Here is a 26434-nt window from a genome sequence, read left to right on the forward strand (position 1 = left end):
CACGCGCGGTAATGCATAGGGACGCAAAGCCACTCAGAGCCACACAGTGACACAGAAGTGACACAGGAGTGGGAGAAAGGTCTCCAAAGTGTCAGAAAGTTTCACATGGAAAGTCTCAGGCATTTCCTTTCAGTTCTCTATAAAATCATTCCTTGTAAAAATGATTGTTGTTGAAGATTAATAAAAACCTCATCTGTTGCACCGGTTTTCTCACATTGGGTTTTTCCAGGGACAATTGTTCAAAAACAACTATGTTGATGTGATTGGTTCTTGTGCATGTATTTTTCTCTGTATAATTATTGTGATAACTGCAGTAGAATTTATTTTAATATTTGCTGAAGGGATTTCGTAAATAACTTATTGTGAAGAATAAGTAGGTGAAATAAATCAATTGTTGCAGTAGAATTTTAGTTTAGAAATTTTCGCAAAGGTAAAGCACCCGTTCTGATAAAAGCTACCGGTGATAAAGAAAGAGAGGTAGAGCTGGGAGGCATAGAAAAGGGCCAGTCTGCATTCAATCTTCAGATGGAACTTGAGAAGTTAAAGATCCTTGTTCCCTTAACTAAACTTCTAAAACAACCCACTTATAAAGGTTAAGTCTCCCAGTTCATGCTCCCATCCACCACAATACCGACCCATGATTGTTTAAACCTTCAAGAAGAGAGACTAATGGTTATCTTTGGGCCTCGTATCGAAGAACTCGATTCTTCCACTACACCCTTCTACGTGACCCTAGTAATTCATGACATCTTATTGCATAACTGTATGTTGGACTCTAGAGCCTCGCATAACCTCATGCCCTTAGCCACGATGGAACAACTTGGCTTGCAGATCACTAGACCCTACAAGGACCTATACTCCTTTGACTCTAAGAGGGTCAAATGCTTGGGAATTATGAAAGATCTGGTGGTAAACTTGGCTCAGATCCCTGTGAAGAGCATAGTGATGGACATAGTAGTGGTAGATATTCCACCTAGATTCGACATGCTCCTATCTAGGTCTTGGGGTTCCAAGGTGGGGGGCTCTATAAAAATAGATCTAACTTATGCCACTATTCCCACTTTTGGAGGTGAAGAAAGGAGGTTGTACAGAGAGTCCATATTTTTAAAAACTGTGACCCCAACTAAATGTTCTAAAAATTCTCCAACATATGGAAAAGAAAGCAACCTCTCCTACCTGTTCCTTGAAGAAGATGATACCATCTTAGAAGAAACATAAGTACATTTAACGATGCATTTAGACCACCAGCACATAAATGAAAACAAAGTGTGGAATTTATACTTTGAGGGAGCAAATTCCAAAGAGGGAAATGGAGCAGGAGTATTGTTGGTACCCCCTGAGGGCAACTTGATACCCCTCTCATCCAAGTCGGAGTTTGAGGCAACCAAAAACGTGGCAAAGCATGAAGCATTTCTCCTTGGGCTACAAACAACAAGGAATGTGAATATTGAATGCTTAACTGTGCGTGGAGACTCCGAGCTGATTATAAAGCAGATCGAAAGATTTATAGAAGTAGGTAGGGAGTTTACTAACTCAATTAGAAGGTTCATGGAGGAGATTAAAAGTGTTAAAATTTGCAACTAGGGCCAAACTCCATGTGGGTCATCTTATTAATGGCAGCTGATATTTTCCTTGGATCCCTCTCATCGAGAGGTGTAGGATTTGTTAGAGCTTAAACCTACCTCAGGCTGAGAAAGGTAGGATCTAGGACAACATCAAACCACGCTTAACTTGGTAGCTAGCCCTACACGGTCGGGAGAGGGCTCTCTCCTAGTCAATCTCAGCAAAAATATGATCAATGAGGGCTTGAGATGACTGATATAAATATTGATCTTAGGCTAGGTATGTGTGCAAAAGAGTTTGATTGAATAAAATGATGTTTTTGTTGGCTCAAATGGAAAAGCAAATTTTGGGTGCGGGAATGAGGCTTAGTTTTGCAGAGATCTCAATGGGGCAAGGTAGGCAACTGATTTGGCACTTTAAATTGAATGAGATGGAGAGATTAGATAGGTGAGGAGTTGAAGAGGGCAAGAAAGCTCAGGGATCCTCTTCAAACAGCTGAAAACATCAAAAGCTAAAGCAAACCCTAGGTAGAGCACTGCATTTTCAATGGATTCTACCTTTTCCCTTGTTTGTTTTAGTTAAGAAGAAATAAGATAGATAATGGCATACATAACACATAAGTAAATTCACAATTACAGAAGAAAGCACTATACCAAGACAAAATGCCACATGAATCCCAAAGAGTGTTGCAAACCCTGATCTCAATTCCTTAGCCAAAATGCTGATATGAGTATACAATGAAGCTCCTTGCTTTCTCAAAAGTCCAACCATGCTAATGACTGAAAGATCACAAGATATAGACAAACCATAACTCATCCTAGCCTTTAGGGGTCAAGCTCACAAGTTTAGGAGTTGTTCCAACTAATTCTAAACAGAGAACTAGAAATCAGGCAGTGGAACAGCTTGCCTCTAGAAACTAGGGAACTGATTCATTTAGCTTCAAGCAACTTTTTGATAGATGAATCTACCTCCATAAGTGAAAATTAGACATGATTACATCAAGATCCATCAATTTACATTAAATTATATCACAAGCTTGACATTCAGAAGGAGAAAAAGTCAAACTGTCAAAAGCTAGGCGAAAAACAGAGCATTCTTGATCAAACTGAGCAAAATTTACCCAATGCGCCACGCCGATTTCCCTATGTGTAGCGCCTGTTTGCAGCCACTTTTGGAGGCCTTCTTAGTGTCCAAATTTGCTCCAAGTGTGCTTGTTGGAAAGGTCTGCCTGTCTACTTTCCAACCCAAGTGTAATTTTTTCATTTAGCCTCCATTTGCCCCTCCATAATTCAGTTCTCCCAACACTACTTCCTATGTGTCAAAATAGGGGCAGTAAGGTCATTTTTTGAATGTTTTTGACCTTTTTGAGGGCTCAAAACCTGTCAAAATTTCTTGGCCATTGGTAAGCAAACATATTTTTCCATACCAAATCCAAAAATGTTGAGTTTTTGTCATTTGAAGGCTCCCATCAAAAGCGAGCACCAGGTGGCGCGGCACATAGGGCAGAAAATTCTGTTTTTTGAGCCAAAAATTCCAAAAATGCAAAAAGTGCCCCAAATTTTTTGAAATTTGGGCTGAGTACTCTCCATCAAGTGCTGTGTTGGGCCAAGGAAGCCTCAACCAAGATTTGAAGTTTATCTTGCGCTTTTTGCCTCCCCGATCTCTTCTTCAATTTTGCCTTCAAGCTCCTGATTCTAGCTTGGCACACCATATTCCTTGACAAATAATGATATGCCATGTTTCTCAACATATTCTTCTCATTGATGGCTTTCTCCGACCTCCTCTCCAAGTGGATACTAGCTCTTTCAAACCATGATTCTCGATCGGCATTGATTTCTTGCTCAAGTGATGTGAGTTTCACCTTCCTTCTTTTGGCAGCTTGGCAGTTTTCTCGTATGTTTTACAACTCCATAATCACTTTGTGATCCTCGAGCTGCTTGTTTCTTTGCTCCGGGTACTTTATTATCCACTCGGCTCTCTCCAAGTTGAGGGACAAAGCATTGATGTCCATCGGCTGTTCTTGGATGACTTCTTTGAGATTTGAGCTTTGTGGGCCCAAATCCATGTCATCACCGTCAATGAGAATGAACTCAGTCTCTTGCTTACCTGATGGTCCCTCATCATGTACTGGCCTCTTTCCCTTGTATTGAACCTGTTGTGCCGATTAAGGAAGCGAAACCCCTTCCACCTCGAGTGGAGATAATACTCGCTTTGCTGCTGCAAATAACCATCTAGTGCCCTTCTGATAGGTGACAAACACCGGCACACTAGCGGTCTGTGTCTCATGACTCTCCTGTTGATGAGAAGGTCCACCTGCCTCATGAAAAGTCTCTGGAGGTACCTGAGGAGTTGTGAAGAACTCACGAGAAATGAAATCCTCCCAAGTGATGCCCTGCAAACCAAGCTGATGCATGACCACAATCTTAATGAGAGCAAAATGATATATATTGTTGAACTGCTACTGAGGAGTCTTTTGTTGTACTAGGGTGGTCATCTTCTCAATATTTCGGCACATGAAGTAGGGGAGATTCATCATCCTCACCCTGGTAAAATGCATCAACAACCTGATATGATAGGCATATAAACGAGAAAACCGGCCCTCACAGCTGAAATACTTCATTATTAGTTTCATCAAAGGAGCATAGGAATCTTTCAGGTACCGAAAAGGAAAAACTCTGTTGAGTTGTTTCAAATAACCGAGCTTGATGTATGGTTCATAATGTTGCCTGTCAATTTGCTACCTTTTGTTTCATTGCTCTCCAATATTAAGAATACCAGTTGCTAGAGAAATAGATTATGGTGTTAAAGTGAATGTTACACCAGCTAGAGTGGCTTGACCATCATGTAAGTGAAGCACAAACAACCGGGCCAACTCATGGTGAAACTGGACTCTAGCAACCATCTCATAGAACTCATAGTAGGATTGGTGTTGGAAGCATGTGATGGCGAGAGGGTGGGCCTGTAGCTCAACAAGGGTAGTGGGTTCCTCTCGTATATGTTTGCCACCCTTATGAGGCCTCCTGGGTGCATGTACCTCTGTAGGAGAATCACTGTGTGTCTCTTCCTCACGGTCATATGAAGGATCTGACTCCATTTTTGCTATTAAGTGAGTTTTCTTGATGAGTAATATGAAATGTATGGTGTCTTTAATTTTCTGCCACCAAGGGAAAAGTTTATGAGGGACTGTGGAGGGAGAGAGTATAAGGGATTTTGGGACTGTTGGGACAATGTTTTATTAGGGAAATAGGGGATTAGGGAGTGATATGTAAGCTTTAGGGACAACACTTAGGGTTTAGGGATTTATATTTAGGATTTGGGAAAATGGGATTTGGGAATAGGGGAAGATGATTTTTGGGAATTAGGGAATGGGGGAATAAAATGAGAAAATGAGAGGAGTGAAAAGGTGAGGGAATGGCAGAATGGACTTGGCAGCCAAACTAACCAATGCAAACCCTAGGCAATAGTTTCTTGAGAAATGGCAAGGATATAGGGTTTGATTTTTCTTTTAGACAACCACCATAAATTGTATGAAAAACTCTACTAGAAATGAAGAGATCGTGACTTACTTGCACAATGGAAGATTAGAGCGATTTTGGCGATTTGAGGGAGTTGTTGAAGAAATCGAATTTGGAAGCTCTATGCGCCGTGCCTCAAACCCAACGCGCCGCACCTTCTGTGTGCGTCGCGCCAGAACAACTTTACACTGGAAATCGCGGCGCTATGCACAGCGCCTTCCACCCAGTGTGCCGCGCCTCCGATTTTGCACAGTTTTCTCCAAGTTTCTCTCCTTTTGCTCAAACATTGCTTCCACTTTACTCACACTTTGCTCTTTGAATGCAAATGAGCCTTTCAATTGAGAAGAATGATTTATACCCAAGTGCTTTAATTTTTGTTTCATAAAACCCATTTTTACAATGTTTGCAATATGACTTTACTTTTCCACTCTGTTTTTTGAGCTTTTCACTTTATTTGAACCTTTTGATGAACTGAATGACTTAATTTGTCTTGATTTTTGTTTGCTTTGTAGGGAATGGAGCTACTGAGGCTTGGGAAGGAGACCAGGGTTGCCTCTGAACTACTTTACATATAAGAGAACTGAAAATACATGAATTAATACAATAAAATCTAAAATACTCTATTTTTCCTCAAAACAGAGTTTTGAGGAAAAATACATCTCTGAGCAATTGATTATGAAATTTATTGGTACTGGAACCTCCTCATGTGCCTGCTGACTGTTATTGGACATTTTAAAACCCTTTTTGATGAAACCTTAGACCTAATGACAATGAAATTCTAAAAGAATGACTCTTGAAATTTTTAAAGACAAAAAGGTGACTGCATATGATTTTGATGAATAAAATTGGGTCAGCAGGTAAAGAACATGAGGGAAAATGTACAACAAGCCACTACCGTAAGATGATCGATGCTCCTAATGGAATGCAGCTGACTGAGCGGGACACCTAATATGCAATTCAACAAGAGGATTTGATCTCTGACGGAGGGATGAGGATACCGACACTAACATTGGCTCCAATGGGGATGGTAGCTCCTTGGAGGTGCCAAGAACTACAGATCTTTGGGAAAGCATGCAGTGCCTTCGTCCATTGGGCTATGGAGTCAATAACTTTGACAAATCAAAACTGAACTCTTGACTCAATTTCAGCACTGAAATGTGACTCAAGACTGACTCAATTTCAAGACTGAAATCGACTGAAAGACCTGACTCTAACAAACCAAACCAAACTAAAATCAAACCTCAGTTTTATAGCCTTCACCTCGAGCCCCAAACTGAAGAATGAAAACAATACACACTTGCAATGGAATTTAAACAAACCGGTATGTACAATGACAATAGAAAACATTTCACAAATAGTACCGTTTGAGTAGCCGACCGTTGACCGGCCCACCAGAATAGTCTTCGCCATTCATTTCTTGCAAAAGAAAAGCATTTTGGCCCCGATATGCAGTATACCTGTAAGTTCCTTTCCAAAGATTTTCAAACTTTCCATGTTTACCTTTCTCTTCGTTCCTTGCATCCCATTTCAACACTATGTCTTCTATTTGAAACCTGTCCGCCTTCGCCTTTCGATCATATATCTTTTTGATTCTCTCTTGTAGCTTGAAAGTGTTCTGAAATACATCCTCTCTAGTTTGCTGCAAATGAATCATTTGATTGATTCTCTGCTGCATATGATCATCTTCGCTGCCCGCTTCTTGTAGGAGTTTGACCACCGAGACCGCAAGAGAGGTCGGAAAAACTGTGTCCACACCATACACGATTTCAAAAGGAGACATGCCTATATATTTCTTTTGACTCACTCTGTCTGCCCAAAGTGCATTGACCAGCGTTTTATGCCAAATTTTCTTGTTCGTTTCCATCAGCTATTTGATAATGTTAACCAAAGATTTATTTGAGGATTCCGCCAATCCATTGCCTTGTGGGTAATAAGCAGTCAAGTGCCCCAAAGTGATTTGATATTTATGACAAAATTCAATCATCCTCTTAGATTTAAAGGCTGCTGCATTGTCAGTGATCAGCTTATTTGGACAGCCAAAATGAGACAAAATGTTGTTTTCAAGAAATGAGATAATTACTGAATCAGTGGCTTGCCTCGTGGGAATCGCCTCAATCCATTTGGTGAAATAATCCGTCGCTGTGAGGATCCATTTATGTTGCGCTGAAGAAGAAGGATGAATCTCACCAATGAAATCCAAACCCCACTGCTGAAATGGAGCACTTACTTCAATGGGCTTGAGTGGTAAAGGCTGCAACTTCCTCTTACCTTGAAAAATCTGACATTCGTGGCAGCTTGCTACTCAGGGAAAATTTTAAGAACCCCCCCCAAATTTATAAATATAATAATTGGGCGAATCTCCATGGTTTATAGGAAAAATGGAAGGCGATTTTATCAATAATATAATATGTATATATAATTTTCTGGCGAATCTCTCACCAGGCATGGCAAATATTTTACTCAATTATAAAATCTTGTAAGAACTTGGCAAGTCTTTCACTAAATAATAAAACTTTGTAAAGTCCTAGTGAATTTTAGCATTGTGAACTCTTAGAGAATTTTTTGAAGAAGTATAAAACCATATATGATAAGAACCACATGGTGGCAATATCACTATTTTTTTTCACATTTCCACGACATGGAACTTGTCTATAAAATTATAAAAAAACCAACCAAGTCCCTTATAATATGTAGGTAAGCTTATAACAGAGTCTGATACCTCTATTATGCTTGTCTTCATTCAAGTGTCATAGCTGCTATACTTAACACTGTGAATCACAACTCTCTCAGAACTCAACTCTATAGTGTACTTAAAACCTTTGGAAATTGAATCTGACAACTCTATAAAAAGGATTAGTGAAATAGAAGCTTTTGTGAATGAGCCCACTAACTATCACTGCTAAACAATCAATCTAGACTATGAAGTCTTCCATCTTGATCACAATCGTGCTCACGATCAAGGGAGTGCGATCACCTGGCCTGACATAATGGCCATCATAGCTTCCCTGCCAATACACAAGTATGTTCCTGTTTGCAGTTAGAAAAATTACCCAAATTACAATCTATTTACTCCAGCCTATGTTGGAAAGTTATAGAAGGATGACTAGTGCAATCAATCCATTCCTTTTAGCCCTGGATTTGTTTCAGTTTAAAACAGAAGTATACAAATATACTTGTCCAATGTCTACTGCTACTGAGCATTAGTTAATTCATAAGAAAGTATGTAAACACACAAACATAAATTCACACTCATGAATATCCCAACTTTCTATTAAGTTCTATGACTAGTGATGGAAATCACAATTATTTTCAAAATCCTGGAATCATGCCTAAGCATCCTCTATGAATGACCCAATGCCTTCCTGGTTAGCTGTCTACATTAAAGTTGCAACAAACAATATGACATTAGGCATGGCTTGAAAGTAACAAACCGCTGCAGAACTCAGGCATAGATGGCAAGTGCAGACCGCGTTTTCAAGATATCGGTTAGAAAATCCATAGCATATAATAGCACAAATTGAGAAACTCATAATGTCCTGTCTGTTGAATATTGTAGCCAATTTTCTCACAGATTATATTGCAGAGCATAAAACTGCTGATAAATTAACATAACACACAGGCTTCATATTCCTTGTATATGGCTTCATATTCTTTGTTTTTCTTCAAGTTTGTTGCTTTACAAGACTTAAATTATTCCTTCTGAATTTGTTTTACAAGACTTAAATTATTAAAGATAATAACAAATCTTCCCAACCATTCAAGATAAATCTGATTTAACTTGAATGCACATATTCTTTATTTCCATTATCTAAATGTTTTACTGTCATGAAAAATATATATTTCCATCTCAACATGAGCTAGCAAGAGTGCCTGTATGTAACATGATATAGTGGATGAAGGAGCCAACAATGAACCACAAAAGGAGCATATTGTTGCATCTGAAAAAGCTTATGGGGTAATGCTATTTCCTTGTAGTATTTAGTCATTCTAAATCTAGGGTATTGAATCTAGCAAAACATGATTTGAATTATAGCTGTTATCTTAGGATAAAATAGGGGCTACTTGTTACTTGAAGAGGATAGCATTTCTCTCTATCCGTATAAAAAAAATTCTACTCATGATATCATTTTATGTTAATTGGATATTGACAGTTTGTATTTAGTTTATTTCAGCGTTTTATTCTAGTCATTCATATATAATCTCTTATGTTATTGGTCATACATATATTATTGTTAACCTATTACTATTTATGTAGTTCAATCATAATTGATTCTTCAATATGTAAGAGGATGGCACATAGATATAGGCATCGAATCTTCTGTACATTCATTCTGAAAATCTTAATATAATTCTCCTATTCTCTCTCCTACTTTCTTTGTGAGGCCAGTGTATGTACATTTTTAGAATATCTCTTCATCATCTCATCTCACCTATTTGAATCTTTGTTAAGTTGGCAAGTTCATATTCGGCAAATTGTGCTATGAATGTTTAATGCTTTCTTTGTTCAACACTTTTCATTGGAAACTAGACTTCTATTAATGTTGAAACATTATGCTGCCTCTCTATTTTTCTATTAAAATGTATGACTGAAGTCTGAGACTGCCAAACCTCAAGCTTTGTTGCCAACAAAATGCCTCACTAGGCAGAGTAATTAACCCCTTAAACTACATGTTCCACAATCTGGGTAGACTAGGGTATGAGGGACTACAAAGCCCTTAACAAAAAAAGGAGGATACCTGCATGTTTACTGTTTGATCCAAACACTTTAACATAAAACAAAGGATATAAAAACTTCTGCATGCATTCCTTCAATGGACAGAGTTAACATGGCAGTGATTCAGGAAAAATTGGAAAAGGCGCTTTACACAGTTGAGTGCTAGTAAGGGTAGCTCTACTTGTCAGGAATATCAAGAACCAAGTAGCTCACTGTAAGAAAATGGTTAATGCTAAGGATGGTCCACCAACAGTGTTGTTCAACTAAATGAAGAGTTGAACTGTAGGCCGCTGCTTACAAGTTTGGAGGACCTTGGAAATGGTGTTCTTCCCAAGAGTTGAATCTCGAACAAGTGGCACCAGCCTACATGGTCCTTGACTTCAATCTGTGCATAATGTCTGGCACTTTGATCTACAGAAATGGCATAGAGGTGGTATATAATGTAATTGTGTCCTTCAGAACATAGATTGGTTGTCATCAATGTGCCACCGCAATGGCCAACTGGTCAGGAAGAATACACAGCCCCTCTTCTATTGCAGAAACCCTGTTACGGGTTAACAAGAAGAAAGAAAAAACCAAAAAAAGAAGATCAAAAATCCAACTTTAGCCTGAACAAAAATGTGGCCATGCAAAATAAAGAGGGCCTAGTGCAATACTTGCACCACTCTGAGAAATGAATTGGATCTTTTTAAAGGTAATTGCTGGTTTAGCCATTACCTTTAAAAACTAACCAAGGGAAAACATTTACAGAAGTTCTAATATTGTAAGCCTTACCATTTCCTTTTCATTTGTCAAGTTTAATTTCCACATTTTTTATTTCAATGAAACATTAAAGGCTGCAAACTTTGTGGTTATGATCCAACTGGTAGAATAAGGATGACTTTCTATGAAGCTCAAACCACTCACAGGACCCTTTAATACCACGGGGTCTACAAAACCACAAGACTGACATAATAGATTTCATGCTTCAAGAAAACAGAAATACTTCAAGCTTGACTTCCATTACATTTTTTTACACGCACTATATGGTCTACCCTGTCCTCTGAGATGGACAGAGGTTCTTTGTGAAGACACACCAAATACAACCGAGTGATTTATGGCACAATGATTAAATAATGATAAGCCAACAAAATATGTACTATTAAACATAAGATATGCTCACTCAAGGGAAAGATTACTAGCCGAGGATTTATACTCCAAACACCTAATTGGAAGTTGGTTTATGTGGCCTCAAACCAAATGCACTTGGACTCATATTTTTTCCTTGACTAACCAGGGGAATGCCCGAATGCTTTTCCCCTCTGTGAGGGCTATGTGTCTGTCTGATCTCACTTATACGGGGGCTATATATTTGTTTAGCTTCTGCAACTTGGGGACTTAATGCAGACTCGGATCCATGAATTGGTGTGCAATCACTCAAGCTAGTTATCCGTGGACTATATGTGTGTTTGACCTCACCGCGACTTCATGTAATCATCTCATCCAAAACTTCGCCATCATTTGCACCTGTTCCCATGCTTCCTAGTCCGAACCCCTGAATTCCAGCTTCCTGCAATCAATATATGTTACAGTTCAATTTATTATTGTTCATGTTGCAGGGCTTATGAAATAGAATTGAGTAATATTTTTAAAATTTGTTTGATATGTGTCTTGCACTCACTGTTATATTGCATGGCATTCCAGGGGCTTCTTCATACTCTGCTGCATCCAATTCTTGAAGATGTGCTCCTTTGAAAAACTTGGGAAGGATATACTGCCTCGCTGGGACTAACAAGTTACAACATGATTAGTAGTGGGAAGAGAACACCATCTATAGGCACCCATGTGATACCAAAACATGCCAACAAATAACATGTTTGGAAAATGGTGAAAGTGGCAATTGTCTTGAAAGGCACCGTTTCAAGAAATGTAGCATGATACTCCTAAAGTTCTCTGTAACCATCAGTTCAACATTGATCAGCTTTGAAAACTATATTACAAGCATTAAATTCAATCACATTATAGTTTGAATAAAGTTCATACTTGTATCTACGGCTTGGAGCAGTGAAAAGAAACAATAGCCTTTCCCAAAATTGATTTCCTGGCAAACTCTCTATGGCCATGAAGGCAAAGTAACCCCAAAGCACAGAAGTTGGGATCTTTCTAATGATGGGCATTACTGCAAGGCAGCCAACCACCATCAGAGATTGCAACAAATTACTCAATTGCTGTTCTTTCACCTCAACAAGAAGCATGTCATCCACGTCCTTGTCAACATTAAAAATTGATTCATCAACTGGGGCATCCATATTCCCAGTACTTGCGGCCAACTGAATTGTGGACTCTTTCAATTCCTTAAGTGCCTGCATAAATGGTTGGGACATGACAAGACAAATAAATAAAGGGAGAGGAAAACTAGATAAAATGAAACACCCAAACTCAAAAATAAGACCATTACCAAGGCAGGTGGAGGCTGATAAACCATTGGGGTCTGCATTTGCTCATAGGCTTCTTGCATGTTTCTGTATAATTGCCCTAAGGTTGAATTTTTCTGCATACTTTTCCAGATTGTTGTCACTAACTTGCTAAGCACCAACTGTAACAAAAGTACTTGTAAGTTACTCGTCTATAAAATGTCTGAATTGTGTCTTTTCCCTGAGAAGCTGCAATTGATAATTCCAATATATTAGTACCTGATGTTTGAGGGTAGCTAAGCCTTTCATGTGCATTGGAGATTCAGGAATAACACCATTTGAAGGAGGTATGCCAACAATACCACATAAAATAGTCTGTCACAATAAAAGGAAAATTTATGAATCCACTAGAGATTTTTTATGGAGGTGAAAACAAAGAATGAAGAGTTAGATCAAGATGTCTTCAGGAGAGCAAAAGCTCTTCCAGAATAGGGTAGCCAGTGATAGTTGAACCTAAACATGAACCCTGACAAAAATTACAACATAGTTCTAAATAATATATATTTACTGTGGTAATGGGCCTTGACACAATCTCTGCAATAATGGCCCTGCTTGGTACAACATCATTTTTCAAGGGTTTTTTGTGAAGTTTCCTTTAAACTTTTCTATGCAGACTTCTTCCCTTTCTTCTTAGTGATTTCAGTGTAAGTGCTCGGTATACACTCTTTTAAGTGAATCTGTTCCAGCAATGTTCTTTCTGCAGTAACATTCCACCAAGAAAGTTAGCCACTTTATCAGTGGCATTCACACTGGTCACAAATGGCTGAAACATTTTTTTCAACCATTGGAACAGTGGCACTACGAACTTTAGGATCAATTCTATCATCAACTGCTCCAAATTGATCTTGCACATCCTGAATACGTATCGTATAAACAGTGATATACACAACCAATCATTTAAAATGCATACAGTCATTTCCTAGAATAGAGAATTCTTGTTCTGTTAGAGAATCCTAGTCCAAATCTTACAAGAACTAATCAAACTTCTAATTTGAGGACCAATATGATCTGCAATAGTAAAACTTATAATGTACTGCACATCTTCATTGTGCGCCAAAAGCTTTACTAATTCTTTAGCAACAGTGCAATTTGTCTTCTTACCCTCCACAAGTCTTAACAATCAATTCTTCAATTATATGTTTAGCACCCTTCACTTGAAGATAGGATAATTCTTCCCATCAAGCTTAACGTTGGGTAGAGGGATGCTTTAAAATTAAGATGAAGCTATCCTCCCCCCTGCTCAACAATTCTCTACAGATCTCAGAATAGAACCAAAGGTAATCTCAGGAACAGCGTACTATACTACTATGACAAAGAACCACAATTCTGAAAGAAACATCAGTTTGGTTAGGATCTTCAAACAGCTACCAAGGAATCAAGCAAATGCTGCTCTGCAATTCCAAGACTTCAAGTATCCAGATGCATTGCATTGCTCTATGGCACATCAATGCAATTAATTAAGCATAGAAATAACATCTCTATGTAGCGGCACTTAAAATATTACAAAAGGTGATCATTCACTGAGGTACATTCCAAAAAATATATAATTATTGTTGCCACATCATCCAGATTTAGAATAATAATCTATTGGAATGGACACATTGATAAAAATTCCATTGTTGAGTTTGGGTTTGAGTTATTTCTTCCTCTAACTGCTCTCCAAAGCTAACTATTCAAACCAAGTCACCCTTCAATGACATACAACTCACAAGGTTCTCAAAGGCAGAAAAATCAAAAGCGTATAACAGTTAATATGTCCTTTACTGCTCCATTTTCAGGTGAAAGATTCTCAGTAATATAAACAGATCTTCCAATAGTCAACATGTAACAACAACCAAGAAAATATAGGAATCCACCAATAAACTATAATGCAAGGTCTTTTTTCTCTTTTCGAAAGGTTTCCATGAAAAACTTGTTCAAATTCATTTGTAGAGTAAGCACATAAAACGTTAATGTAATTAACCTTGAGCATGGAACATAATTCTTCTTAATCTCCATGATATTCAAGAATCAAACTCCAATGGCAGCATTGGCTTCAACACGTCTTCCTTTTATCCCTTCAAAGCTGCCATGGGTCATGATGGCTTGATCAATGATCGCATGCTCTTAAGACCATACACACCCTAATACCAATTGAAAGAAATAAATAATGATCTAGAAACGAGAAGAAGAAAGAAAGTGGTGTAAAAGGCCCAAAATCAAATCGAGCAAGTGCCCTTGATTATATAGGATATTAATCATAACCACCTTATAATAGTCAACCCTAACATGTGACCAAGTTCATAATACATAGGATAAAAACTGTATTACAAGATACACATGAAGATGTTCAAGGACTTAAGATTAGGAGTCATGACTAAGCCAAAAGGTTGACATTTATAGGCTTCCATCCTCCCAAACTAAGGCTTGGTCCCTTTTAGGGTTTAGAGAGGGTAAGTTATAGTTTATTTGATTCACCTCCCAATTTGGGGAATCTCCCTAAGGTTTTCCTAGACACTTTAGGACCTCTTTGACCCTAGCACTCTCTCTAGAGAGCTCTCCAAACCCTAGTTGCTCCTATTCTAGAGTGATAATGATGTTCTAATATGATCTTTCTTTGGCTCACAAGTACAAATTTGCCTTGGGACCTCTTTCTCCAATGCATAGATCCACTTGCCACTTCCCGTCTCCTCATTTCCTTATAGTATGCATTTGTTGTTAGGGGCTTGGACCATGTCAACCACACCACATGGTATCTCCTCATGCAAAGGGCTTTCCTTCAAATATGTAGCCTCAAACAAAGTGTCCTTGCCCCAAATATATCAAAGGTGAAACACACCTCCAAATATGCATAATATGCCTTGAATAATACATAAAAACCTCATAAAGGAGCTTTAACATCCTTTAATGTAGAATGTGTCTCGAGCAAAGTGCCCTTGCCCCAGATATCTAAAAATTGAAAGACACCTCCAAATATGTGGAATATGCCACAAATAATATGTAACGCCCTGTAAAGGTGATTTAGAATACTTTAATAGCCTTCATGCAGAAGACATCCCTATTCAAAGGGGTGGTTACCAAAATGTTCCTCTTTTCACCCTTGAAGTAGAACATTTCTCATCAAGTGTCATCCTTTTAACCATACAAGAGCTTCTACCACCACATGGCATCATTCAAGTAAGGGTTTTCATCCTCTAGCCTCTTTCCTTTCCACCTATCATGCTCTAGGCATCGTCCTAGATAGGGTGTGTTACTCTCCCTACCATTTTTCATACTTTGGACCTCCAATGTGCAAGGGGATTCCTCCTTTTGGTTGTTTATGACCCCCATTACCATAAATCATGTTCTAGGCTCCTAATGTGATAGGAGGCTCCTATTCTAGGGCTCCCTTCCTCATATTATTCACCAATGGGATCCAGAGCCTTAGCTTCAACATAGGAACAAGGCTCTCCCTCAGTGATGCAACAAAAGGTAATGTAATCATAACCCTAGTTCAAATATGTGTCAAGTGTGCCCAAGTGAATCTTCATGGTGAGATGTAACTTCAAAAAAACCCAAGAGTCTCTTGCATCCTACAACTACCCCTGAACTCCATGAGTCTTCTCCTGTGCTCAGTGTGAAAGAAAAACCCATGAAAAATCTACATGACCCATACATTTCAAAGGCAACAAACTATATAAGAGTGTAGAGAGATGCTATTATAAAACAATATCACCCCTAAATGGCAATACAATGTCACAAACTAGTGAAGGTGGAATCCAACAAGATTTTGGTGAAAATATCTACAAATTGATCAATTGAAGGAACAAAATATCTACAAACTTCCTCCTGTATCTTTCCAAAACAGATCTCTGTCAAATATAAAATATCTCAAAGATTTCAGCTAAACAAACCTTGCTTTGGATTTTGTTAGATCAGCGAGAGCTTTGTGATGTTGTAAAACAAATACCACATCTTTGTGATGTTGTGATTTTGTTACATTCATGCATGCCCTCCCCTCGATGGGTAACTGTGCCTTCCTAATTGAAGACAATACATTCATACATGTGCTTCATCCAGTGATCCTACTAAACTATTGCGCCTCCATTAGAGGATCTCTTATGTGCCCTCTACTAAAGATCGACTTTCCTCTGTACAAGCTAGAATGTATTTGTTGAAGGATGATGTTGTTGTCGAAGGAGAATAACTACTGAGAAATAGGTAAAATCTAAGACTACCTCCACTCTTGTATCAAATAAAAGTAAAATTGTTGTCAAATTAAGCAATATTGTTAAGCAATTTTCTCTTTGTATATTCAGCAAGCCAAAAATGAAAAATATTATATCATATGTGGGTACATGGAGCAGTTAGAAATCAGTCTACTGTCGTAGACTGAAATGGAGTACAACCCTTTTACAAGGCCTATGGTACCAAGTGCAACATCTAATCTTCTTCTGGAAAAAAACTAAAAGAGCTTTATTTCACTTTGAATTTCAAATGCTTGTTAAATGATCAAGTGGTAGTTGCAAAGAACAACTCAAACTGGGTGATATCAAAACAAAATAATTTAGTATTTCCAAGACAAAATAACATTACTGATGTATCTCTGGATTCCATGAAAACAAAGCAATTTGATGTATTGAAATGATATTAGGAGATTAGTAAAGAGGATCAAATTAAGTGATGTTATGGCCATACCATTGTATCCATTTACGCTTCGAGCGAAGAGACTCAGCAACACCAAGAACATCGAGTGCCCTCCAAGAAAATGTAGTCCTTGTGGTTTGTAGAGAGTCTTCACACTCTAACATCGGGCTCTTCAAACCATCTCTGCACAAGGTCATTACAAATGTAAAAAATCAGCAAGACACAAATTTGGTAGTAAATATGACCAAAAGAAGAACTAGTGCAAACAATTTTCACAATCCTGTTTTTGAAACCAACATTATAATCTCCTTAGCATTATGATCAGCTGTCAGTGTTCTTCCCAAGTCAGCAAACTCAGCTCCGCCTTGAAAAAGTGTAATTGCATAAAAGGAATGTCGGTCTCATGCCAATAGGTCTCCTACGATGAATGCGCAGGAACCTAGTACATAGACCATTTTTCTCTTCGCTTAGCTACCTAGGGCTTATTTCCCTTTCCAAATATCAATAATTATTTTCCAAGAAAACATAAAATAAGAATAATATTTTACTATATTCTAAAAGGTGAAGATGTTGAAATCATGCCACAAAGTGAAAGGAAATCAAATATCTTTCCTCAAACCACCAAATATATAAAGAAAACAACAATAATTATAAAAATAAAACTAGATCTGTCGATCTATGCATGAAATGAGTCAAGCGACTAAAAAAATATGACCAAAATAAACCAAAAATTTCAAACTTGACAAAATCCTCTAAACAAGCAGCAAACAAACTGCTAAAATTTTCTAAGATATTAGAGCTAGACATCAACGCAATTTCATGTACTTGAATAAGCCCATTGTTGCTTAGCGTTAGACTTCTTAAATTAGTTATTTATCATTTAATACTAGGACACTGTCTATGTGAAAAGAAATAGGTCCCAGCTTCATCAAATCTGACTTCATTTCAAATCAAAGATCAAATCCAAAGGACACTAACTCGTTACTCTTGGATGGTACTAATGTTAAATACACAAAATAACAAAAAATAAAGATATGATAAAAAAGTAGACCTGCAAGATTATATTGGTCGAGTGTGACAGGGACACAAATAACTGAGACTAGAGAGATTTATAGAAGGCAGTAGTTACTATTGTGTGATTAGTGGTATGGTGGAGAGACCTACCAAGAAGGGACGTTGGTCTCGGAAAAGTATAGTAGGGAGATCCATAGAGCATTTATGTAAAAGGAAGATGAGAAGTGTCGTCTTCAAGTTGGTTTATGTTATGGTAGAATTTTGTTGGTGATAAGTGGTAACAAAACACTTACATCAATAGGTAAAAAGTAAATTCGGGGCATGAGTTGGACTGACTCATGTTATCTCATCCCTTAATGGTCCTAAGGACATGTGGGGACCCGAACAACTTAGTACCTAAAAGACTTGAAAACATGGCTGACAAATCACTGACAAGAAATGGCTAGCAAATGACTTGAAAGTCTTGTTAAATTTGTTATTTATCATTTAATAATAGTCAGACACTATCTATGTGAAAAGAAATAGGTCCCAACCTCACCAAATCCAGCTTTATTTCCTGTCACAAATAAGAAACAAACAATGTAATGATTAAATATGAAACATCAATCTTAAAATAACACACATCAAAATAATGTTGCTGCAATGTTACAATGAAAAATACAAATATAGAACCTATTTTTACCTGAAGTTGACATATAGTAATTTTGCATGATCAATGGAACATGTATACCAAAATAAGAGTCCTAGGGTATTTCAATTTCCCAGTTCTCATCTTGGTCCTCATTTTCTAAATTGTGAACATGATCTTCTCTAAATGAACTGTCATTATGAGCCTCCAAAACATTATGTTCTATATCAAGTTCATTGGATAGATTTATTATATTGTTTTCTCCCCTTCTATCACAATCTGATCGCCAAAGAGTTAGCGCTCTTTCATATGGAAAATTGTCAATGTCATACTTTGTTACATATAATCTTAAACATGTATCCACATGTTTATCAAGCTTGTTCCTCAACTTTGACTTCAAGAATGATAATGCACTAAACATTCTCTCATCCTCCACTGATCCCAAAATCATGGTTTGACACAAATCTGCTAATTTGAAATATTCTGATATGTTTTCTTGCAGGTATTGGCTAGCACTTAAAGTAGTCCATAATCTTGTTATAGCACCATTTTCATTAGGATTCTCCAAAAAAGGATATTGCTTCCACATTGTTTCAGCAAAGCGTCCACCTTGTTGATACAATTTTGATGAATCTAAAATACCTTCAATTTGTTCTCCATGTATCCAGACTTTCTTGCAAAAATGGTCTACTAAACATTTTAATCTTTTTTGAAAATCAGCTTTTAAAGTTCTTCGACATTGACAATTGTTCCAATATTGAGGGTATACCACACACATGGCCTCCAACAATTCATCTCGAGGAAATCGTTCTCTTATCTCTAATGATAGTGATCTTGCAATTTCTATCAAATTTTGTCTCATTGAAATCACAATATTATCAAATTGGTCTCTTGACACGGGGCAATCTTTGGTGATTCGTCCTGTCTTACTAATATAATGAAAGGGAACCATATACCCACGCACTACGATACATAGTATCCCTTTTTCATCAAAGGTCAAAAAATTTTCAGTATTTTCTATATTGATGATCTCAGTCCAACTTTTAAACTCTGGACTAGTAAAAGAGTCTGGCATCATATACAAATTATCCAATGCAAGACATGCTAACTTTCTTGCATTTGTGTATTCCGCAATATACATTGTGCGATTCTGAGACATTTTCATGAGGACATTCATTTCATGTAGCATAGGAAGAATTCCAGCCAATGTCAATAATGTCTCTATATTAGTTAGTTGAGAAAGAAGATCTTGAGCTTTGTCTACATTATAGCGATTTTCATACATCAACCCTACCAAAGATTTGAACTCACTAAATAGTCTTTGAGCTGGTCCATTTAATGAGATCCATCTTGTATCAACATCTTTCAGTGGTTTTTTTCCATCCGTAATACCATCTGCAAATTGTTGAAACTCTAAATATCGTTTGGGACTACGAGAAAAGTATGCATGAGTCTCACGTACAAGATCTTCAACTTTTGAAACTGATGGAAACTTGCTTACTATTTTAAATGCAAGATTCATCCTATGAGCCATACAATGAATATTAAGCATATATGGTGAAGCTGATAGTTGTAGCCTAACACAAAGGCCATTCCTTTGTCTTTGCATTACCGCTGCTCCATCTGCTCCAACACATACCAACTTTTTTGCAATCATTAATTCATCCATACCACTTTCCTTCAATCCATTAAGAACAAGTTCATAAATATTTTCAGCTGTAGAAGTCTCTCTCATCTTATTAATCCCAAGTAGATAGGAATGTCTAATATGGTCATTAACCATATAAATGCTCATGCAAATCCATGAAGTATTATCTATAGTTGTAACCTCATCTAAAGACAATGCCAAAAACCTAGCATTTGCAATCTTCTCTTTCAAATCATCCTTTTCTACTTGAGCTAGATATCCTGCCCATCCCCAACCACTAGTTACAGACCAATGAGAAGATGGAAAGTTTGGCACTTGAAGAAAAGATAGTAATTTCATGTGATCTGGATAATCTGTCATAGGACGACCTTTAGATAAGATGTGAAATACAGTGCTCAATTGTATCGTCTTGGATAACAAATTTCTTTCCATCGTCTTTTCAAATAGAGATATGATGGTTCCTCCGTCCGCCTCAAGTTTCCTCTTACATAATAAATATTTTTTATATTCTTCTGCATATTCAACATGTCGACATTCCTCGGAAGATTTCCATCTAACAATAGATTTCTCTTTACCATTTACAATTTTCTTTTCATACACCTTTCCTGCATGCTTTTGTACCGTATCTAGCTTCATCTGAAATTTCACTTCCTTTTGAGTTTTCCAACTACATGCAATACATCTAACTTGTCGGAAAAGCTCTTTCTCATTTGTAGGAGGTATTTCTTCAATAAATGGAAAACTTGAGACCCAATTTTCTTGGAATCGTCTTCCTATGGCCCACTGGCCTCTTTTCCTTTTCCGCGAATGGATTGTGTCACTTTCCAAGGAAAAATCTTTAACATTTTCATCACCAATTTCTGTTGAAACTGCATTTATCTCACCCTGACCACTTGAGGAACCTATTTCTTCATCCATCGTATGGATATCAAATGCATTTCCACAAGAGTTAACCTCTCTCTCAGTAACAGATTGTTCAAAGGAGCTTGAATCATGAAGAGAATGTGTATTTTTGGATGGAGCCTTTTGAAAGTATGATAATACATCTGTTTGCCTTAATGGTTTCTTCCCATGATTATCTTTTGACATCTCACTAAATATTCCACAAGTAAAATTTCCAATCGATCTGCAAACCTGCATCAACAGTTTTCAAGCGTTGAGATATGCTTCATATAAATTCACTTGTTCATAGAAAATAGAATTATACTTTGCAAAATAATTGTTGAGTCAACATTGAAAGAACATATATCAGAAATTGAATTTTGAGGCAAAATGGAATTTCACAAAAATTATTTAACAATGATAATGGGAAACTATTAAATTTTAAGACATAAAATATAATAATTCATTTGTATAACATTGAAACAACATCACTTTCTTTGAATTATTCCTAATTTCCTACAGAAGTTGGTTGACAGGATTCAGGACCTGGTCCCCTCCTCCCAAGCCAGCGTACAGTATGTCTACCATGCCCAAAACTCAAAAGCTAATGCTAAGCCAAATGAAAGGATATTGCTACCTGAGGAAGAAATTTGAACAACCAGAAATCTAAGTATGGAAAGGGTAGAGCCTCCATCCCTTAGCATGTGAAAAATAAATGGTTAAAATATAATAAGATGGAAAGCTTAATTTGGAAGTCTTGACAGGGTCAAGGAAAGCCACTATTACTTCCACATCAAGAGGTTTGTTTAGAGAAAAGCTCATCTACTGAAAGTCAGGGCTTCTTTCTGACCAATCACTAGCCTTAGGAAGATGAGACTTCAAGAGAAACAATCAAGTCTGAATATATAGGAGTTGATGAATGCCATTGCTCAGTTGGCTTTGCATTCTCTGTTTTATAAATCAAACAGTGTAAGCGGAACTATTTTGAGGAGTGCAGAAGGTTTAAGCATGTCTAGTTCCAGTTTTTCCATTTTGCAGCATTCTCAGAAATTTTATAGTCTGGAGTATCAAAGAAAGTTATCTCAGGAATGTTCTCAACTATGATCAAAAGTCTAAAGACCTACCTGTTTTTACTGACATCTAAGTGACAACAATTTTCTCATGTAATTCTTCTTAAAGCCGAATTTTTCAAGGGGTTGTGCTCCAAGTGGGCTATTAGAGCCTGCCAACCCACAACTTCAATGACCAAAATATTCTAGGCAATACAGTTAGTACAGAAGAAATATATTTTATAGATATAGTATCATCGTTCAATACCTGCCAACAAAAAAATTTAAGCCTGACCAACTTGTAGGATGCTGCAAGTCAAGACTCAGATTGAAAGGTTGTCCTGCCTTTACTACAAAGTTCTATCTAATTTTGTAGCATAAGATATAAGGCTGAGAAACAATGTAGATAAGGCAAGATAATTTTATTTAAGTCTAAATAAAGCCTGACAGATAGGTAAATGGGACTACAAAGTACAACTAGTGATGCTAATATGTAGGGGAACCCTTATATGGTCTGGTTAAGAATTTAGAAAAATATTCAAATTCTACCCGGACTGTGGTAGGTATCCTAGGTTTATATCCTCAGTTAAATTTCAATATCTTTTTTCTAAACACAACTTAGTTTTGACTTAGTCTTTGATTTTCCATATGCTTCTCTACCAGCATACTGGCTCCCCTTGTGTTTTCTCTGTGAGCACTGCTTTGTAACCAAGCTTTGCTGTGTAGCCGACTGAATCAAGGTTGTTAGACCAATTTAATTCATCCTCCTTATCTCTAATTTTGATTGTACTTAGTTGCAATATGTTAAGTTGTTAACATAGCCAACTCGATTGTCAAACGAATATCCTTCCAAACCTGTTGACCTTGCTGATATCTAGTGTTGTTTCTGCATGGTGGTCAAATTTGGATCCACAATATCAGCTTGATTGTGTGCCATTGTTATGCAGGGTCTCAATAGTTTCTTCATTAATCTCCTGGAGCCTTTTAAACCTCACCTAGGGATTTCACCTATTCTCACTTTCTCTCCATTTCCTATTCTCCACATTGTACTTAGTTGTAATATATAGACTGTTGTATAGACACTCTATATAACAGTGCAATTTGTCTTATAGCTTTACTAATTCTTTAGCAACAGTGCAATTTGTCTTCTTACCCTCCACAAGTCTTAACAATCAATTCTTCAATTATATGTTTAGCACCCTTCACTTGAAGATAGGATAATTCTTCCCATCAAGCTTAACGTTGGGTAGAGGGATGCTTTAAGATGAAGCTATCCTCCCCCTTGCTCAACAATTCTCTACAGATCTCAGAACAGAACCAAAGGTAATCTCAGGAACAGCGTACTATACTACTATGACAAAGAACCACAATTCTGAAAGAAACATCAGTTTGGTTAGGATCTTCAAACAGCTACCAAGGAATCAAGCAAATGCTGCTCTGCAATTCCAAGACTTCAAGTATCCAGATGCATTGCATTGCTCTATGGCACATCAATGCAATTAATTAAGCATAGAAATAACATCTCTATGTAGCGGCACTTAAAATATTACAAAAGGTGATCATTCACTGAGGTACATTCCAAAAAATATATAATTATTGTTGCCACATCATCCAGATTTAGAATAATAATCTATTGGAATGGACACATTGATAAAAATTCCATTGTTGAGTTTGGGTTTGAGTTATTTCTTCCTCTAACTGCTCTCCAAAGCTAACTATTCAAACCAAGTCACCCTTCAATGACATACAACTCACAAGGTTCTCAAAGGCAGAAAAATCAAAAGCGTATAACAGTTAATATGTCCTTTACTGCTCCATTTTCAGGTGAAAGATTCTCAGTAATATAAACAGATCTTCCAATAGTCAACATGTAACAACAACCAAGAAAATATAGGAATCCACCAATAAACTATAATGCAAGGTCTTTTTTCTCTTTTCGAAAGGTTTCCATGAAAAACTTGTTCAAATTCATTTGTAGAGTAAGCACATAAAACGTTACTGTAATTAACCTTGAGCATGGAACATAATTCTTCTTAATCTCCATGATATTCAAGAATCAAACTCCAATGGCAGCATTGGCTTCAACACGTCTTCCCTTTATCCCTTCAAAGCTGCCATGGGTCATGATGGCTTGATCAATGATCGCATGCTCTTAAGACCAACAGTCTATACATAATTAGACTACAGTCTATACAACAGTCTATACAGACACTGTGTTCAATCCAGATTTTGATTACAAACACCATTGAGGCCATACGGTATCTCCAATTTTTCACATCATTGAGGTCATCAGTATCTCCAGTTTCAAACAGCATTTAGGCCACATTTGCTTCAAAGTGCTTACAAGTATTGTCAAACGGCAGTACATTCTAAATTTACTCATATTACACTTGAGAACTAGAACACATACCGCTTGAGAAGAGAGCTGCTGCCGCTTCAAGTACCTCAAGTGTAATATGAGTAAAGTTAGGCCTAAGCACCTTTATTATTGAGATTGAGTGCTTTCAAATACTAGGAGACAGGTGTGTGTGTTGACTTCAAGTTTGGCCTGGGAGAATTATTACACACTTTAAGCAGATTCTGTGAGGTTTCAAGGCACAGTGGGAACAAATCTTCAACTAAGGAGGTTGAGAACTGTCTAGTGACCTAGAACAACTAAGTGGGTTATGCGAAGATATTTATTAAGGGTGGTTGTGTTGAAGGTAGTAGGGAGGTTTAGAACGCAAGACAGGGGCGAGTATAGTCACTGTGAGAAAGAACTTGTGGAAAATCTGTGAAAATCAAGATTGTTTGTTATGTCAAAGGTCAAAGGAATAGAGCAATTGACTAGTGGGTCATAACGTAAGGTTCCACAGTTAAGGCTGCTAGAAAAAGGGACCGGAAGAGCCAAAAATGGGAAGGTGAATGAATGAGATGGACTACGTTGAATGATGGAAATATGAGAGTAGCCAAAAGGTATGCATTAAGTGGTACTAGAGCAATATTGATGCTCTTGGGGATTGACAAGTGATTGAGGAGGTTTCTGCAGTGAACCAAAAAGATTTATAAGATTGCTCGTGAAGAAGAGACATCAAAGTTGAGACAAAGAAACCAAGAAAATTTTGGGCAAGAGGAACCTAAGAAAAAAAGTGAGGAGAGAAAGAGATTGAGAACGGAATACAGGATTGGAGCATATTAAAGAAGTACCAACCAAGTGTAGAGCTAGGAAGAACTGAGATATTGAGACCTCAGAGGTTAAGGAACTAGTAGGTAACTGGTTTGTATTTTTTTTTAAATGTATACAAGGAGTTAATCCTTACAGTGGTAATAGTAGAAGGAGTGGTAACAGAGGACCAATAAAGTTCTTAAAGTGTATGGCAAGAAACTTACGACAAATAGGCTACAAAACAAAACATAGAAGGTTTCTAGCTGAGGTCCTCAAAGAGAAGAGAACAAGTGGAGTTCTCAAAAGGTGAGAAAAGTGTAGAAGCCATAGAAGACCAGAGCATGCTCAAGTGGGTTCCAGAGGAGGGAACCAGAGGAATACCAAAAGCCTAGGTTGAGGTGAAGTGGGTGAGATATTGGGTAACAAGTGATGGAGAAGAATTGTTAAAGGGGCTTGAGTGTAGCTCACAATGAGCAAGAGAAAGCTCACAAGAAAGGAGGAAAGAAGATGGCTACTGATGGACATAATTCAAAGAGAGGCCATAACAAAAGGGAGAAGCATGCCAAGGAAAATGGCATGAGTAAAGAATAAATTGAAAAGGAGATTTATGAGTTGAAGGAGAGATTCAACATAGTCAAAATGAGGCTTGAAAGAGAATACCAAAGGTAGAGATGGGACCTAAGGAAGAAGGCCAAATTACTTGTCAGAAAAAAGATTTTAAGAGGAAGCCCCCTAAAGCTAGAAAGCTAGGGAGGAAGATGAAGCACCTGTTGAGCCTAAAGTTGAATTAGTTCACTATTTTGAACCAGAGCAGGGAATAGTCCTTGATGATGAGGAAGATGTTGAAGAGAGACTATCAGAGAGTCTCATGGACTGCATAAAGAGTTCAAATCAACATATGGATTTGTTGATAGAAGATATGGTGGAAAAAGCATCATAACAGTAGAGGGAGCTACACAAAGAGGATGTCGATGAGACAATAAATGAAAGTCTCATGGGAGGTTAGCTAGAAGTGCTCGTAACATATATACCATATGGGGCTAAAGAGCTTGGTGATTATGATACTGATGCTATGTCTATAGATGCAGATGATAAGGATTTTCAAGAGGGACAATCATTCATAGTTGTCATAAGAATAGAAGAAAGAGAAGGAGTACCTTCCTAAAGCATGGAAGGAAGACAAAATTTGATGTTGGAGGCATCAGAAGAGGCCAGGTA

At 37.4% G+C, this 26434-nt stretch overlaps 2 protein-coding genes across 10 annotated transcripts in view; one reads left to right on the plus strand and one right to left on the minus strand.

Annotated features, from left to right (window-relative positions):
• LOC149239145 (uncharacterized) overlaps positions 1-26434 on the plus strand; it is a 517638-nt gene that overhangs the window by 445024 nt on the left and 46180 nt on the right. The window contains exon 15 of one of the 8 annotated variants that reach the window (XM_089373330.1): positions 11476-11699. The exons of 6 other annotated variants lie outside the window; for them this stretch is intronic. In XM_089373330.1, coding sequence (XP_089229456.1) covers positions 11476-11563 — 88 coding nt within the window. In that variant the 3' untranslated portion in view covers positions 11564-11699. Of the gene's footprint in view, positions 1-8968; positions 9095-11475; positions 11700-26434 lie in introns of those variants that run through there. One more of the 8 variants, XM_089373331.1, reaches the window with a different exon arrangement.
• On the minus strand, positions 11637-17040 carry LOC149239146 (putative boron transporter 2). 2 transcript variants are annotated; one of them, XM_089373333.1, is made up of 5 exons: positions 16902-17040; positions 12465-12560; positions 12230-12367; positions 11815-12134; positions 11637-11724 (listed from the first exon to the last, which is right to left on the minus strand). In XM_089373333.1, the coding sequence occupies exons 1-5, from the start codon at positions 16911-16913 to the stop codon at positions 11715-11717; spliced, it is 576 nt and encodes a 191-aa protein (XP_089229459.1). In that variant the 5' UTR covers positions 16914-17040; the 3' UTR covers positions 11637-11714. The 2 variants fall into 2 exon arrangements, with proteins under 2 accessions (XP_089229459.1, XP_089229458.1); XM_089373332.1 differs by lacking the exon at positions 11637-11724 and having other exon boundaries at positions 11734-12134; positions 16902-17035.

The sequence above is a fragment of the Pinus tabuliformis genome, chromosome 8 (genome assembly GCF_031772625.1).
Source record: "Pinus tabuliformis cultivar Carrire ecotype Pingquan chromosome 8, CPIR1, whole genome shotgun sequence".
In the NCBI taxonomy this organism is placed as follows: Eukaryota; Viridiplantae; Streptophyta; class Pinopsida; order Pinales; family Pinaceae; genus Pinus; species Pinus tabuliformis.